Here is a 17,879-nt window from a genome sequence, read left to right as displayed (position 1 = left end):
CTTTCTGTTACTGAATTTCAGTTAAACCTTTCCAAAGGATCAAGCTGTGTCACACTTCTAAAGATTGAATTCCTAACTCATAAGTCTGTTCTCTGCTTACTGCCCTGCTGCCTAACAATGGCCACTAGTCAACTTTTCTGTGGTCACAGGGAACCTTATGTACAGCATCTAGCAAGACAACATGTGACTACTTTGCATCAGGAAGAAACACTGAGGTGAGAGAACAAATTTAAATGCAAGCTGTACTTGCTGATAATTCCTTGGAAACTGATGTAGCTGAACAGATGGAAAACTTTAATAAAAGAGACAATGGAGAGAAACTGCTGTTCATAATTAAAAGCAGTATGTTCTGCCTCTGGGAAAGAGGAAGAATGAAATCCTACATAAGGCTTTTTCCAAAATGGGAACTGTGAGCAACAAGAAGATACATGCTACTTGCTCACCCCAATCCCAACTCTGTAACAACAGAGTTGAATTCCTTGGATGATTCTGTGCAACTGTTTAAAAATATATACGTAACTATTTTCTGAACTATAGAGCAAGGTGATTTGGTACCTTTAACCTATCTAAGTCTGAGGCTTTCACAAGCTTCTAAAACAAATATTTCTGCATTGTATTTTCATTTCTGCTTAACCATGTGGTATCAGTTTCAGTTCTCCTTCAGTGATGTAGCAGTCTTCCATTCAGTAGAGAAAAATATTTAACAGCTGCTTGAAACAACACTGCTATTTTTCTTTTGATGCTCCAGCTTATGAAAACTATTAACGTTTACTGTAGCACCACAAGAAAAGGCAGCTCTGTATTACCTAGATACACCTTCCCATCATGCTCAAAGACATCACTGACAGCCCAAGTGATGCTACCATCAGGGTCATGGAAGCTTGCCACAATGTCTCCTTTGTTGTTAATTTCTAAGAACAAGCCATGTTTGTGAAGAAAAATGCTGTAGAATGATAAAGGAGTCACCTGTTTTAGAAAAAGAAATACACAGCATTAACACTCCATTCAAGGGGCAGGGGGGGAACCTGTAGGACTAGAAAGAAATGGCAATGCTACTGTATTGCTTTCTAGTTGTTGCTCTAGTCCGATTCAGCTGTCATTAATGTTTTGATAATATCCACTGGACTGTGTCTAAAGCTGGCAGTCCAGTCATCACTCACTAATCTTAAAGTACAGTCAGTGCCTGCTTGCTCAAGGTGTGGATGTTGTTTGACCTGAAAAGCCACCCATTTTCTAAAGACAGGAATAAGAGGGACTTGATGGACCACAACTGAATCACCCACTTAAGCGTTTTTCCTGTGCAAGTTCTAGGGAAAAGGCAGCACGGTTAATCATAACCAGCTCCATGATTCTTGCTTGGGAAGAATGACTTTGCAGAGTTTGATTCCTATAGCAGAATCCTTATATGTTGTGTAAAGGGTTCTTCACCTGCCATGACAATATCATGTTGCTATAAACAACAGGCTGAGAGCTTGCAATTATGGATTACTTTTGTCAATACTGATTTTTCTACTTCCCAGTATTACCACAACAGTAAAACTACTGTGTTTTAATATGTAAAAAAGAAACCAATCCTCAAATGTTCCAGAAAAATCAAGGTTAGTATGTGTTGGGACGCTGGCTGGTAAAGATTAAACAGTTGTCTCTGGCGTTTCCTAATGAAGAACAAGTTCTTTCATGCTTAAAAAAATCAACATTTTTGTGACACTGATTGATAGTTAATACTACACAGTGTCAAAGTTACCTTTGCAATAAATCTCTTCAGGGATGGATACGGTCCTAAGGCATCCAGAAAAGGAGAAAATAAACCAGGAAAGCGAGTAGTAGATATTCCAACTCTGTATAAGCCTGTGTTTGATAGTCTGATGTTGTCTGGATACCCAGGCAGGTTGTCCACAAAAACTTCCTTTTTTCCTGCATTAGCACCACTCACCCAATAGCTGCAAAAAGGGAATTTGGTATATGAGTTAGAGTGTCTGCTGCAAAATACAACAAGCTTAACAGCATAGAAGATCCATCATTTTGATTCATGCAAGAATTTTTCAAAATACAGAAAAGGAGTCTGCAGGAAGTAGTAAATGCAAAGAGGGACTAAACTTGAGTAACGGTGATTGGTCAAAAAACTCATCTTTCTACATGTAACATAAACACTACCCCCCTTCTATTAAATCTATGCATACAAAATATGCCTGTTAAATGAAAACTAATATTAAATTTGGCTTTAGAACTTCTGTGAAATTAAAAACTGTTAAAACACTGATTCCCTTTAGAATGGGAAAAATTGGGTGCTACACTAATCATCATAATCATGTAGTGACACTTGTCCTCTGAGGTCTTTTGTAACTGTAATAATGGAGTCATCGGGATAATTGTAATTGAGTCTGAGGGAATTAGGGCCCAATATATCAGTAAATAGGTATAAAAAACATTTGGCAGTAGAAAGAGCAACTGTTAATCTCTACCTAAATTAACTAAAACCTGTGACTCCTGCAACAGAAAAAAATAATTTACACTAAGTTTCCAATAGCAACCCTGTTAACTGCATATCTTCAGTTCAAGTTTTTTGAAAATGAAAAACAGAAAAATAAGAACAAGAAAATCATGTCTACAAATAGATTAAAAACATGTAATATAAACTAACATGTAAGATTTTATATTTAGGAGGAGAATGATGTTTAACATACCGTATGATTCTACATATGCTGGTTTCTGCTATTAATATGTAATCCTCGTAAGGAGACAGTGCAATCCCATTTGCCATGTACAAGCCACTGAGCACTGTTCTTCCTGTTCTTGTTACAGGGTCATAGGCCAAGAGGCGACCAAGATGGTTTGTTTCGATTACCTTAATCAATACATCTAATGAAAAACTAGGCTATCAAAATACCTGGTTTCAATTAGAACAGAAAATATTCAGAAGTTGTATTAACATAAAGTAGATAAAAGCAGACTTTACAGAATGGCAGATGGCATCTTTATAAAAACAATAAGTTTGCACCACTAAAGGAGCAAAGGATTCTGTTCATGTGGTTTCCCAGGCTGATCACAGCATTCTTGCAAAAACAGAGGAACGTGGCAGTTATAAAGCCCAGTGTTCAAAACACGTTATACTGTAGTTCTTGCTTTAGCAAAACATTGAGGCCTATCGGGCTTCTGTAAACAATTACAACTTCTTCAAATCAAACTGGAAAGCATTCATGAGTGTTTTGCTAAAGCAAGTAAGCAGCTGACATTTTACTTGTGACATGAAATATTTTGAAGAAGTTTCTTCTGCTAAAAATCTGCAGGGCAGCTTTGAATTATATAAACATAAGCCCTGTGAAGAGGAAACTGCCTTTATGTTTGTCATTAGTACTGGCAAACCCTTGTCAAGTCTGAAATACTAAATGGCAAAGATGATGTACTACCAAACAATAATTCTGATTGATAGCTTTAAGAAACAGCAAGCGACACATAAGACATTTCAACTATTCTTTTTTTTTTCCTTTAATACTTGGATCTTGATTCCCACCGCTTAAATTAAATATATTTCCCTTCATGTGATTTTTCTCCTTGCTTAATTTTATCCACAATTCTGGTAGTAAAGACGAGACTCAGTGTAAACTTTATGTCTGCGACCTCACTGAATTTCAGCTTTACGAACAGACAGTTTGTTCTAGATAAAGTTCTACTCAAAGGCTATGACTACACAGAAAAGATACCTTCAAGTACACCAGCAATTAGCTACCTTCCATTTACTGCAGTATAAGAGCATGCTTGTAGACGTAACGGTATCCAGAGAGAAACTAACACTACAGTCTGGATTTTTACAGCATGTATCACATGACAATTTCTTTGGGTAGTCATACTGGGAGGTTGGTTCCCCCGCCCCCCGAAAGAGCCGCTACAGAATAGCACAGCCCATCCTCTGCCCCAGGGCTTGAACACGATGCATTCATAGCATGCTTGGCTAAAACACACAAGCACAAGCAAAAAAGCTTGTCTCTTCTGCAGCCTGGTACACAGCACTGCCAGCACAAAAATTAACACTTAAACTGCCTGAAGAAATGGCCACAAATTACCTCATCTCACCTCATATTTGTGATGTCGTCTTTCCCATTTGCTACTTGAATCCGTAAAATAAATCAAATTTTTCTTTGATATTTCTAATCCATTTAGAAATTTGAAAGGAAGTCCATCCACACCTAGTTAATAAAATTACTACTAATTAAAATAAGTACAAAACCACCAAGTGTTCAAAATTATTCCGATCCACACAAGCTTAAGATTTCAGATGTTTCAATTCCAAATCTCACAGTTAATGCTATCCTTAAGTTGTCCCAAGCTGAAGTCCAACTCCAACTTACTTTCATGTGCAGGGAAATACGTTCAGGTTGCAGCCCAGTGTAACACATACCAAACCAAAAGCCTCTGACAAACATTGTTGCTTTGGTTTTCTTCTATTTTTTAAACAAATCTTAAAAATATAAAGCCAACAAGCTTTCAATCAGCCCCAGTCCCCATGGTCACTAGTACTGATCTCAAGTGATTTAAGTGCCTTGGTCTTCCAATTTATATATAAGCATGAGGACCAAATCCAAGCTCAGTCTACTTCCCCACTAACTATAGTATCACCTTGTTCACTCGATAGCAGGAGGGTTTTCTCTCCTGTCCTTGGATTGACTTTGTACAGGCCTAAGTAAGAATCCACCACAATCAAGTTACCATCCTGATCCATTCGGACTCCATGGGGCCGGCCACATATTGGTTCATAGTCTGGAGTTCCTGAGATACAAATTGGAAGAAGTGTAAGACCAGGAGGCTGACAAAATGAAGATGCCAAAATGCAAAGGCCAAAAAGCACTAAACTGTCATCCTTGAATAAACCAGATCTTTAAAAGCTTCCTTAAACTGTTTCTAAAAGTACCTTGCAAAGGAAGTGACAGTATAATGTCAATCTAGTCATCTCTGTTCCTTGTTACTTAAGAAAAAAATTGCTCCCAACCTTCAGAGAAATTCAGCACTACTCTATTTCGCAGACAACTTTAAAGATGACTGAAGAACTGGTAGAATTACTAAATCAGTAAACCAAAATGGATTAGCTGCTCTTTAATTTATATCCCCCAAGTAAAAGATGGGAGGAAAAAACGCTTTTAGGAAAGATTTAACTAACTACTTCCCTTCAGCAGAGGTGCCCAAGTTCCACAGGTGACATGAGAATCCTGTAAGTAATCCTCAGGTAAAACTACAAAAAACAGTTCTACCACGTTTAGTATTTTTATAGTGAATAATTTTCCTGAGAGCACTGAAATTAGTAAAGCTTGACACCCTACAGTTTTGTGACCTAATACCCTCTACTCTGAAATGCGTATTTTCCCCTAGTACTCCAGTGAGCAAGGGACCACATACATTACAGCTCACTAGAGTTGTAACACATCAGTAACACAAGCTGTCTGACTGTTTGACAGCTGCCAAAAAGTTAACAGCTGAATTCTGGTCTCACTCTGAATGGAACGATCATTCTAGTTTCATTTTTGGTTTCTTAACTTCCACATAGTCAATTATTTACATAGGACTCAAAAAAGTTCAGTAATCTTTGAGAATTCTTTCAAATTCAGTTGAGACTAGCCCACAGCACAGGGACTTTGGGGATAGGGAAAGCACCTACATAACTGTCACAGTTTTAGGAAACCAGGCTAAAGCCAATCAGCTGTTTTAATGGCCTTTCAGGCCTGCTTGAAAAAGCATCAAAAAGCAACAGGATAAAAACGTAAACATTTCAGTGTTTGTCTTCCTCATTTACAAGTAAGGAAGGAAAATGTGACCTTGCAGGCCAGTTACTGGTGATGGTACCAGGACACGCTATTCTGAGTCTCTGATTCCTTTGTAAGATTTGAAATGTTTCTAAAACACATTTTGACGTTAAGGCAGGAAAATAATTGGATAAATCATGTCTTTAGACACCCTCAAAAAGCTTCATACAGAAGGACTTCTATAAAATGTTGTTCTTTATTTAAATGGCAATCCATGGCAAGTCTATCCAAGTCAGTCTCAAGGGCTAGAGAAGTGTGCCATTATGCCATAATCCTGCCTACATTAGGAAAAACTACAAGATAGCAGTAGGCTTCTCTTACAAATTTGCACAAAAGATTCAGAAAACATTAACAGTAGCTAAAATAGCACTTCAATTTCTCATTCAGTGACATTTATATGAACAAGTTTGTTGTCATTTTCACATCAAAACTGTCGCTCACCACATTCAGGCATATCCTGCCCCATTTGAGTAATGAAATGCAGCTGGTCACCACTGATCATCCACAGTTTCCCATCCACAGTACCAGTGTAGATATTACCTTAAAGTAAGTATATTAGAAGACTGTTTTCAAAGGGACCAAGGCAAATAAGACTTACTATAAAAGAAGGATATTCCTCATTATTGTGAGCCCTTCCTTCTTGCTCCTAATTTATATATTCTATGCACACACAAAGCAATTAAACAGACAGGAAACCATACAGCTTACTTTAACTTGTATATATTATTTATTTATTTATTTTTATATTTATATAATAATTTATATAATTTAAAAATAAATAATTTTTAAAATTTATATACTACTAACAAAATATTTTTACAATACATATTTATATATTTATTTATATTAAATTATATATTTAAAAATAATGTTATAAAGCAGAAAGAGCAATAATAAATTTGAGATTAGAAAAAATATTAATTGTTCATATGTTTATTTAAAATAAACATAATACAGTAAAAGCTATCTTAAGACTCCTCTGGGTTAGCAGCAAACAAAGGCATCAAGGACGGGACTAAAGATTCATAGTGATATTCTCATACTGTCAGTGAAAATCAGTGAAAGCATTAGCAGAGCTCACACGATCCACCTTTTTGTCCTGAGGGTTCTGCCATGTTATCAGCTAGCTAAAACGTTCAGTAGATGAAAGGAAAACATTACAAAGACTGATCCAAAACAAGAAAGTAACCCTTCTCCTAGGACATTAAAATCCTGAGAAAAAAAAAAAAAAAAAAAAAGTTTGGGTTTTTTTTAAGCTGTGATATTTTGCTTTGGTTTTGAACCACCAGAGTAATACCAAAAATGTGTAAGTTTGCATTAAAGGACTAAGCATTTTTTTATTGGATACTGGCTCAGCGGTTCCTTTTTCCTCTGCTTTTCAAGTGTTTAAATTAGCAAGGCAAAAACCTCACAAGAAGTCTTCAAATCTTTTGATGTTGTATTCTAACTCCAAAAACTTCTGTGTAGACTATCAAAGGAAAAACACTAGCAGTGATTAAGCCCCACCTTTGAAAAATAGCATCCTCCTACCCTTTGACTAGTCCAGGCTCTGAAAAAGTACAATGCACATGACCAATCCTAGACTTACTGTTCAACAAAATACACTTCTAGTGTAAAGTCTGTAACGGGAAACATTCCTCTGATTTGTCTTTTATTTACATAGATTGAACTAAAGTAGACATTATTTTCTTTACATGTGACCTGCATTTTCACCCCAGCCTTGTTTACATTTCAAAATGTGCACTGTCACTTGGCGACAGGTATTAAAAGATACTCCATAGAAGTTATGCTACCCTTCTGTGCCAATATTACTAAAAAACACAGATTCTGACTTTGTCTAGTGAGCACTTACACCAGAGCAGATAAACAGATATAAAAATGTCTAGCATCTGCTCACTCACATCTATGGAAAAATGTTATGAGCAAACAGGACAGATTCTCAGAGTATCAGCTGTCAGATCTAGATGAAAAGAATTGTCTAGGATTACTGGCATACAGAAAGCACCTGTTTATCTGAAGGGAGGACTTCAGAGCCACTGTTCAATATAACAACTTTGCCTGGGAAAAAAGAGAGGCTGAGCTTTGCTGTCATAAAATATACTGGCATTCTAATGCCTCCCAAGGCATGTTGGAAACAGCTGAAATTTCTGATCACATACCAGATTCTGTATTTAAAGAGAGAAATCTTAGACTTGTAATGCTATTTTCTATCATGCTACACACTAGGCTATGATGCTATATTTAGATTTACATAGCTAGTGCAAGTGGGTTTTGCACTGGACTTCTCTCATGGGTATTTGTAGTAACATGAAGGCAAAACAGAACTACTCTAGTTACCCGTAATATCCTGTCTTATTCATATGGAAAACGGCATCTACCTAAATCAGAAAACATCACCACAACACTTACTACAACCTTGGTCATACTGTATGATTTCAACTGACTGAATACAGTCTCCTAAAACACCCTTAAATTCCGGGAAGAATCCATGGTAGAACTAACACACTCAAGAAAACAGAACCAAAACAGTGTTTTATACAGCATAATGAAAGAGGTTAGATTTGGCAACACAGAGCATTTGCAGGATTAGTCTTCATATTTGAAATATACTCTGCAAAACTCCAGTTATGAATGCTACTCTTCCTGAAAGTTGTAGAGGAAGAGGTAGAGAACAAAAAGTGCGATAAAAAGACAATTTAAAACAGCACCTTTGAGGAAAGCAGGAAGGAAACAGCTTTGAGAAGACATTTGCTAGGAATGGGTGCCTCAATGCAAGGTGTTGAGCTAGGTCCCTTCCAGGCCTATGCTGCTATAACTGAAAAGGCTTCTAATTTCAGCTTGCACAATGACAAACAAGAGCATTCCAGATGATCACCTCTCACCTCTGTAGCACACAACACAACACGGTATCTTTCGGACAAACATTTCCTGGGCTATTCAATATTTCCTTGAAAAATACCATAAAACTAGCACCAGCAGTAAGGGATAGTGTCTGAACTGCCTGGCTCAAGCTGCTCTGGACTGGGAGTTGCCTACTTCTCTGTACTGGCTACTACAGGAATCTGTTTTATCCACTTACACATCAAGAGGAAAATAATTCCTCTGAAACAGGTAAGTCCCAAGTCCACAGCACTAAACCTGTGTCCTAAACAGAAGATCACAGAGTCTCTCCTCTGTTTGGCTTGAACTTTCATTGCAGTCCCTACTTTGTTCACACGCTGGGTAAGAGTGGTTGGAAAGATGCAAAACGTGCGACCTGTTACCACTTCAGCTCTCTGCTTCCCACTATCTGTAAGGTCCCTGCACCTACCATTTTGCCACCGCACAGCTGCCAGACAACCAAGATGAATTATGTGGATAGGTAAAAGGAGGTTTTATATTACTGTGAAAAGTTCTTTTATATTCCAAGCTGCTCTAAAAATACGTTTTCGTTAGCTATGCAAATTTTAAAACAGCTTCATTTGCCTCCCTCTTCGGCTCTGTGTTCAATAACAGCTTTTGAAATAAGAGCATGTTGAACTCAGTAACTGAACTCGAGCAGCAAATTAACACTGCTTTTGGAGACCTGAAACGGAAAAAAACCAAGGAAAGCTTATCACTAGGTCTATGTCAAAAGCCCAAGCTTAGACTCACATTTGGAAGAATTCCCACAAAAATCTTTAGCTGTTTTTGCGTGCTACTTTTAAAGAATATGCCATTTTACAACTTTTTAAAATTATATTTTAATACAACTTCTATATATTGCCAATTTGTGGTTCTGTGTTTTTTAATATAGCAGTAGGATGTTTGCTGTGTCCTTGGAAGCAGCAGACAACAAAATATTCTGGAATATTTCCAGTGAAATGTTTATAAATGTGAAGATATGGAAGAACATACAATTACCATAATATTTTTGGAGCAATCATTTAGCAAACATTCCTATTTTTCTTTCTTTGGATTTAAACTTCTTAAGTCTCCTCTTTTAATAACTTGACCAAGCAGATGTATCAGATGTATAACATGTAGCAGATGTATAACTTGACCCATTCAGAAGTTATCTACTTGCCTTCATCATCAACAGTAAAAGACTCAGGACCTTTCAGCCGTCCTGTGAAGATTCTTTGTCCACTCTGAAGCTTTTTATTCACTTGCAATGACCCAACTAAGGCAGGAGGTGGCTTTTCAAAACTGGACCAAATGAATTATAAATAACATGTAAGAAACAAGACAACATTGGCTATAAAATTATTTGAAGGGAAAGTAATAGGACTTTATTCCAGAGATACCAGTAGCAAAGTATTCTCTTTTATTAAATAATTTGTTAAAACTATTACTTCAAACTAAATTAACAATTCTGTGGAGCTTGCAGCCCAGGCTAAAAAGAATACAGACTTTTTAGGAGATTTTTTGTTTTTCCTGAAATCAGTACAAACATAAAAATTGCCATCATCCTAGAGAGTTTTATTTCCCATCATTAGTCTGAGATCTACTAACAATCTCTCTACATGTAAGTATGAATACTGCACTGGTCAGCATGGTTTTGCTTGAAATTCACAAGTGTTTCTATTTTCCAGTTTTATATGAGAAACGTAATTTCTCCTGCATATAAACTTAAGTAGCATGCTTTATATGCTCCTGCAGAATGAAAAGTATAGGATATTGCCCAACAAACACAAGAATGCTACTGAACTTTAAAATTAAGCAAGGGAACATACGTGAACGGTTCTGGATCAATGGGAGATGGTAAAAAGTAAATGCTAGCAAAAGTCACAAGGACTGCAGCTGGAAACCCCCACACTGGGAACCTGGGAGGAAAAGAAAACAATTGTATACTCATGCACATACAGGAGGAGGACAGGAGGGGAGTAAGAAGAGTCAGGTTTTTTTCAAAAGTTAAAAAATTTCAGTGCTAAAAATTAAGACTGAAGGAGGACAAAGCAGACTGCAACAACCTGGCAATCCCTGCCATGGAGAGTAATGGCCCAGCTGCTACACGGTCAATACTGCCATCCTGCTCTGCCTCCGCACTGGACCTCCTCCAGTCTCCGGATGGGCGATCCAGCCCCTGAACCAGATGAAAACCACAAGGTTTCTTTTGCTGAGTTGTATTTCTAGTAGTACATAACTGCTGTAGGCAGAGACACAAGCCCAGTTACTTGTGTGGTGAGCAACTTTGCTGACTCTAGTGCCTTTAAGGCCTTTTACCAACCTTACCCTAGCTGAGTAGTGGAGTATTTGCTATTAACAGGTTTTACCAAGTGCATACATAGTCATAATGTGGTTGTTGCACATATGAAGCTATGGGGTCTCACATGAATCAGCCTCCAAGGAACTGGTCAAACCATTATCATCTCCTCTGCTGCAGGGCCGAAATGCCCAGGGAAGAGCAACAGAAAGACCAAAGCAAACAGCAAAGTAGCTCTGTTCTTCCAATTCTATTAGGGAGGATTAAACCATTTTTAAGAAACACAAAATACATAACCAGAAAATTAAACATACATGTTTTCAGAGAAAACCACTACAAAGCCTTTAAAGGGCATGGGATAAAAAGGGCTGAAAGGCATTTCCTGAGGAAGGAGGACCTGGACCTGTGTCTCTGCAAGAGTTTTTTTATAGGAAGAAACCACTCGCCCGTGGGCTTTCCCACCCAACTAAGGCAGGACAGCACCCACTGCGGGCCCGCGGCTCCGCTCCCTCTGTGACAAGAGAAAAGCCCCGCTCCGGCCCTGCCCGCCGTCTTCGTGAAGTAAAACATGGCGGGCCCGCAGCCCTCGGCTCTCTCCACTTCCCCCACCGCTGCCCGCCCGGGGGAGACCTCTCCTCACGCACCGCCACCAGCCCTCACGGGGGCGGGAGGACGCCACCGCCCTCCTCCCTCCCACGGAGCCCAGCGCTTACATGGCGTCGCGGCGGGCGGCTCCCGCCTCGCAGGACGGCTCGGCCGTGGGCGGGTGAATGCCCGCCCACGGCCGAGCCGTCCTGCGAGGGGGGGGCCGCCCGCCCTCCTCAGGGAGGAGGCAGCCCCGGCAGCGGCAACTGCTGGCCTCAGCACCGCCCGGGCGGGAAACGGGAGGCGGGAGCTGCTCCTCCTCCGCCCCTCCGGCGGGGCGGAGGGTGTGAGGTAAATGTGGGAAAGAAAAAGGTAAATTTCAAGGTATGAGTGTAAATTTCAAAGTTTGTTTTTTTTTTTTCTTGCTGTATTTGAGAAAATCGGTTGGTTTTAGTTTGTGTATTATTCTTTACCAAAATCAAGACATAAAATTAAAATACGTGTACAAGTATGACTGGGACGCATACACTGAAACGTATCTGTTATTCCAGGAAAACTTTAATTCACCCTTAAGGCAAGCTGCATCTCCCCACCTAACTTACTGCTACGAGGAAGTCGCATTTGGCAGTGAAGCAATCAAAGCATGAGCCTCAGGTAACGGAAAAAAATAAACACACATCACAAAATTAAGTATTGCCAACTTCAACTTTAATAATGGAACCATCACTTTTTTGCCATTTCAGTAATAACTTTAAGGGGAATAAAAACTTCCCTACAAAAATAAAACTAAGCTTGTCAAAATTATAAATAGTTTAAATGTTTGCTTTTCAAGACATACATTTTCATGTTTCCCTGCATTCCTCCCCCCCCCTCCCCACCCATATCATTTAATCATTCTGGTACCATCATATAATGAAATGAAAACAGTTTTGCAACAAAAGCTTTGACAGTTCAATTTGATGCTAAAATTAAAAAAGAGAAAAACCAACCAGGCATGACCATTTCTTTTAAATTAAAGCTGTTGTAATTGCCAGTGTGTAAAAAAAAAAAAAGGACAAAATTAACCCCACACACGACATCTTACAATAATTAACCGTGGACTAAGACAAAATTAAAATAAGAGTTTATTTTGGTCCCCCACCCCCACCCCCTTCACCCCAAATCAAGACTCATAGTGCATACAACACTGATTGAGGTTTTTGGCTAAAGTAAATGCAGATGCGCCTACTTAAAAGACTTGATAGTTTAGTTCAAGTAAAAACAAAATTCACATATTTTTATACTCCACTTTTAGACTCAAACAGTGTTTAAATCTGAGCAACAAATGGTTCAATATTGACAGCGATTATGTAATGGTTACATAGTTATGGGCAGATACATAAATAAAGTAGATGTTAACAGAATACCCACCGACATGCTGCTGCATTCATAGAAAAACAAATTGTAACAAAACATAAAAGCATTCCCTGAACCATTATAAAGTGTCTCACTTGAGGATAATGTTACTAACTCACACATGCACTACAAGTTACATGTGAAATTAAACAACAAACAAGATATGCCTTATATATACTTTATAGTTAGTCCTACTCTTAATTTCTCTTAACACTTTAAAACATTATGATTGTCTCATTAAGTTTGCAAATTCTTTTTACCAAAAAACCACCTGTGAATAGTTTAAAAAAAAAAAAGTCTTACTAAGGAAAGGAAACAAAGGCACAATTACATCAAATTAAGGGGAAGAACAGAAGCATCTTGGAGTTTCACACAGTATCCATTAGATGTCACCAAAGTTTTAACAATTCCTTGGGAATTTAAAACGAACACCCTAAGAGTGGAGGGGAAAAAAACCCCACCAACTTCTGCTGCTCTTAAATGGTTAGCACTCCCCCCCCCCCCCCCCCCAACTCATTTCCTCTCTGGCATGATAATGACTACAGTATCAGTTACTCAAATCTGCCTCATGCTTCTATTGCACACCCACTTCTTTGGTTTCCTTTGAACGTGCTTTTTTAGATAAATAACTCTGAAAGAACAACAATTATATTTACAGTAAAGTAAAAGGTTTTCTTGCTACATTTTCCCTACTTTTAAATCAAGTACATCAGCAGTCTGCAGAATTTGGTAATCAGTTTTTCAATTAAGAATTTAAAAACCGTAAGGAAAAAACCTTCTGAATTACTAAAAGCAAGAGTTACTCAGCTCAGTAACCAACACAGCCAAGAAATGTTAATTTTCTGTTAAGCTGGAAACATGAATAAGAAATTCTACTTTCTTTGCCTGACTGAGCCTTTAACAAACAAAGAAGCAGAGAAAGCTATTTTTGTCTTTCAAATATGGTAATTCAAAATTATCCAGCCTAAAAATAGATCGCTGAGCCAGAGGAAAGATCCGACTTACAATAAAGACCAAATGCATCTGTAGTTACAGCTTATGTCTAAACACTTGCTAGATGGGCATTTCTCACAGAGTTATCTGAGACGTTGTCCACTTTTCAGAATTCAAGTAAGCAGCCACCTTTTAGCTTTGCTGCGCTTTTCAAAGCCCCATTACACATTTACGGAACCAGCTTCTCCAATACTGACTTGTATGTGCAGCTCTGTTTCCATTCTTACTTAGCTTTTGCTTCTCATTCCTTCCCATTATTTCTATTATCTTTATTTCTTTTCCAGTGTGGATTTATGCAGTTAAAAAACCATACAACTTATTCACAATATTATAACATCCTAAAACTTTAATCTTGTAGAACTAGTATTTTAACTTTCCTCTGTATAAATACTATTTCCATTTAAAACCAGTCCTCCTCTGTCAGCTGTTAGAGCTCTCCTCCCTCAAAACTCTTACCTTCTTTTCAACTTTCTCTTTACCTTCTCCAGAAAGACCACTTTAAAGCCTTCCAAGAATTTCAAGAACAAACCACAAGATCTCATATGCCTTCCATCTATAACAGTTCTCTCACCAATTATACAGTAACTATTTGAAAACAGAAAGGTAGTGCAAATCAACTTCATCTCAAAGATAGTGCTCCAACTAATTCTTGTCCAGATGGTTTTTTTTTTTTAGCCCATCAATTTGCACATCCTTACTTGTAAAGCTACCATTAAAGCAAAGAAGAAAAAAATAAAATCTTATTTCATAGCATCCTAGAAAATTGATTAGTTTCACAGCTTGCACCAAGGTAACTTGGAAAACTCTCTAGGCACACAGAGGGTTGCAAACTGATGTACAAACATGCAGAATCCCTTACTTGTGGGTGCAAGATGCTAAGTGACCTGGCTTATGGAACTAAGTCTATAGCAAAATTCAGGTACCCTGGCATCACAAAACAGTCTTCTGAATAAAGAAAACTACTCTCTGCTGCTCTTTGTACATGGGTTTGGCATGCTATACAGACATTTGGTAGCGTGCATTTTTCCTGAGTGTCCTTTGGCCCCCTTTTAACCAGGTTTCCACACCCCACCAAGGGCTTCTTCAAGTTTGTCTCTGTAAGCTGCATAACGCTTCTTTAAGATTTGCAGTTGCTCATTTTCCTCTTTGTCCAGTATACGCAAGAAGTTTTGCAGTTCAGGAATACTAAAAGCTTCCCACTGGAAAGAGAAAAAAGAAAAGGATGGACGAGATGAACAGAAAATACACAAATAATTTATATATACAGTATTTTTAAACAAAACCTCAGACACTCAAAACAATTTCAAACTGAAATAGTACTGGGCACCATCCTTGCAAATCTTAGGGATCTGAAAACATTTTACTCTTTTAAACTGTTTTTTGTTCTGCAATAACAACGGGTCAGTCTAACCACAAATGAAATATTTACAAAAGGCACAAAGTAAATATAACAAGAAAAAAAAAATCTGTTTCCAAAAAATGGATCATCTTGTCAGCACAGATCAAACAGGAGCCCACTCATCCATGAAGTTAAACACACAGACAAAAACAGCATGAGTGTAACATACCATAACTTCCCCAGTTTCATGCTCACGTAGAACAAAACTGAGCATTTCTGTCCTGGGGCCTGCCACCAAACGCAGGTAGAGGGGATGTTCTTGGTCTGACAGCTTGCATGTATAAACTGCAGCAGAAGAAATCACAGTAGTTATAATCTTTACTAATGATGTTTCAAGTGCTTTAAATGATTAATGCTAGCTAATGTTAGAAAATTTCAGAGATATGCATGTGTAGACACAAAATTTACACATTCTACATACTGTCTACGTTATTAGTCTACATACTGGTTTTGAGCAAATGAGTTTTAGGGAGAAGCTGAGCAGATGACTGACGGTAACAGTGCAACACTATGTTCACATAGGAATGAAATGGCCTCTAGTCACCACAGTACACCATCTGAATACATGCAGGGGAAAAGGCACAAGGAAAAATACAACACGGGTCTGTTGCTATAACTAAGCATTTAAGACATCAGAGCTGTGGTATCACCATTCTGATACCTTTTCCACTCAAAATCTCATACACAAAGTCTAAGACACAACTCTGCCTGCCTGACACAGTTGGTGTGACTGACAGCCAGAAACATCTGAACTGCTGAAACTGCTCTCAATGTCCATGGACGAAGGTGGATTCTAAGTGCAAGAACACAATGTTGGCAAAACGTGCTTTTCACTAAAAACACCTTCTGCATCTCCTGGTACTTCCCAACACAATATACAACAAATTCCCAACAGCAGTCAGTGCACTGGGAGAGCCATGTGCACTAGCATACCTGAATGCAGTGCATGTGCCCATGATGCTCATCACCTCAACAGCTCTCTGCTAATGCAGGGACTTCAGGTATCACAGACACCATGGCTGCTCTTTTTAAAAATCTGTCCTGTAGTTTAATCTTACAAATCTGCAGTATAACAGGCTATCTGAAATTTAGAGCCTGACACAGGGGCATCTTAAATAAAATATAATGGATTGCAAGGCACAAGGAGATATGCGTAGATGGTTTAGTGGGTCTCATCTTTTGTGAATTATCCCGAAATATCCCCAAATCATTTCCTCTCTTACACATGCTACTTTTCACAAAGAAAAAATATGAGAGTGAGCAAGACTGTCACCTCTATTTATCTGAGATATTCCGCCCTGCTTATTTCAAGTACTCCTACAGCACAACTCCCTCCCCAAACCCCTTCACTACCAAAACTCCACAAGCCTAACTTATACCTTGGTCTTCCTTGTGACAGCGTTTATAAAGTGCAAACTTTGCAGGGTTGTCAGCCACGAAAAACTTTTTGAGCAAGGCCTCAATAACTTCACGAACAGTGTTGGTGCTGCTGATGTGAAGGGTATTCACGCAGCCGTCCGGCAAGTAAAAAGCAGTTTCATTATTGCTGTGAGCACACCTCCCCTGGCTCTGGGAAGACTGCACAGTGATCGGTCTGCATAGTTCCATCTGAACTTTGATGAAGCCAGTGTAAATCCCATTCGCATTCTGCATCAGGAGGAAAGTATTGAACTGTTAAAATTAGTAATGAACGGTTGTGACATATTAGTGGATTAGGCAGATTAAAATGGTCATAGTAAACACAATTTAAATGCCACTGTAATATGTGACATCTCATAGGAAAGACATTGTTTCAATAATTCAGACATTTATTCTTTCTGGTATTTCTGCTGAATATTAGTTTCTTCTTAATTATAACTACTGAATTCAAAGAGTATTAGAATCTCATCAAGCAAAAGGTACTACAAACTAGTGATAAGTTTTCACATTAGGAAAGAACTATGAAGTGAAACAGACCACTACCACGCATCTTTGACAACAGATTTTACGCACAAATACAGAAATTCTCTCCCACATACTAGCTGTGCTTGTCAAATCAGTCTATGGCATTTAGATGCTCAAATCCTGTTGCAATTCAAAAAGAACCAGAGAAAATGCCAATCTAATCAACATTTCCAATTATTTATTCCAGTTGCTTCTGAAAGACAAAATAGTAAAATTGATCAAACCTTACTGGTCTAGAAAACTGTAAGCAATCTGGTTTTAGGCATAGTTAGTCCTGACCCACGTGCAAACACATAAGAAAAATGTTTTTAGTACACAGATGTACTTATATGGTCCAGGATATAATGGAATTTTAAAATTTCCATATATTATACACTCACAGGAATACATAATGTATCAGAAAAACGTGGACAACGCAACAACTGAATAACAGCTTGCTAGGCAGATAGATGGGAATTTTATTAGTACGGTCTGCAGTAGGCTGGACTGAGTCTTAGACCTGGTCCACAATCCTTGAAATGAAAAACCTATAAGCATTCCATTGTCTGTGTTGTCTGCGTTATGGGGCGGGGGGAAGGAAGTCTCCTCACGCTGAAAACCTGAGTGA

The 17,879-nt window shown here is 38.3% G+C and overlaps 2 protein-coding genes across 6 annotated transcripts in view; both read right to left on the bottom strand.

Annotated features, from left to right (window-relative positions):
- Positions 1 to 132: 132 nt before the first annotated feature.
- LOC140652370 (adipocyte plasma membrane-associated protein-like) lies at positions 133 to 11,709 on the bottom strand. Its single transcript, XM_072863062.1, has 10 exons — positions 11,670 to 11,709; positions 10,724 to 10,836; positions 10,487 to 10,576; positions 9,838 to 9,959; positions 6,234 to 6,332; positions 4,615 to 4,764; positions 4,072 to 4,184; positions 2,685 to 2,845; positions 1,745 to 1,940; positions 133 to 966 (listed from the first exon to the last, which is right to left on the bottom strand). The coding sequence occupies exons 2-10, from the start codon at positions 10,738 to 10,740 to the stop codon at positions 769 to 771; spliced, it is 1,146 nt and encodes a 381-aa protein (XP_072719163.1). The 5' UTR covers positions 10,741 to 10,836; positions 11,670 to 11,709; the 3' UTR covers positions 133 to 768.
- Positions 11,710 to 12,238: 529 nt separating this feature from the next.
- The window catches only part of RASSF3 (Ras association domain family member 3), a 98,139-nt gene continuing 92,498 nt past the window's right edge, over positions 12,239 to 17,879 (bottom strand). For 3 of the 5 annotated variants that reach the window (XM_072862968.1, XM_072863001.1, XM_072862982.1), the window contains 3 exons: positions 16,708 to 16,975; positions 15,498 to 15,613; positions 12,239 to 15,128 (listed from right to left, as the gene is read on the bottom strand). In XM_072862968.1, coding sequence (XP_072719069.1) covers positions 14,979 to 15,128; positions 15,498 to 15,613; positions 16,708 to 16,975 — 534 coding nt within the window. In that variant the 3' untranslated portion in view covers positions 12,239 to 14,978. Of the gene's footprint in view, positions 15,129 to 15,497; positions 15,614 to 16,707; positions 17,000 to 17,879 lie in introns of all 5 variants that reach the window. The other 2 variants (XM_072862991.1, XM_072862976.1) reach the window with 1 other exon arrangement.

This window comes from Ciconia boyciana, chromosome 1, assembly GCF_034638445.1.
Source record: "Ciconia boyciana chromosome 1, ASM3463844v1, whole genome shotgun sequence".
NCBI lineage: Eukaryota > Metazoa > Chordata > Aves > Ciconiiformes > Ciconiidae > Ciconia > Ciconia boyciana.
Note: the sequence above shows the minus strand (reverse complement) of the source record. Positions and strands in the feature narration are given on the sequence as shown.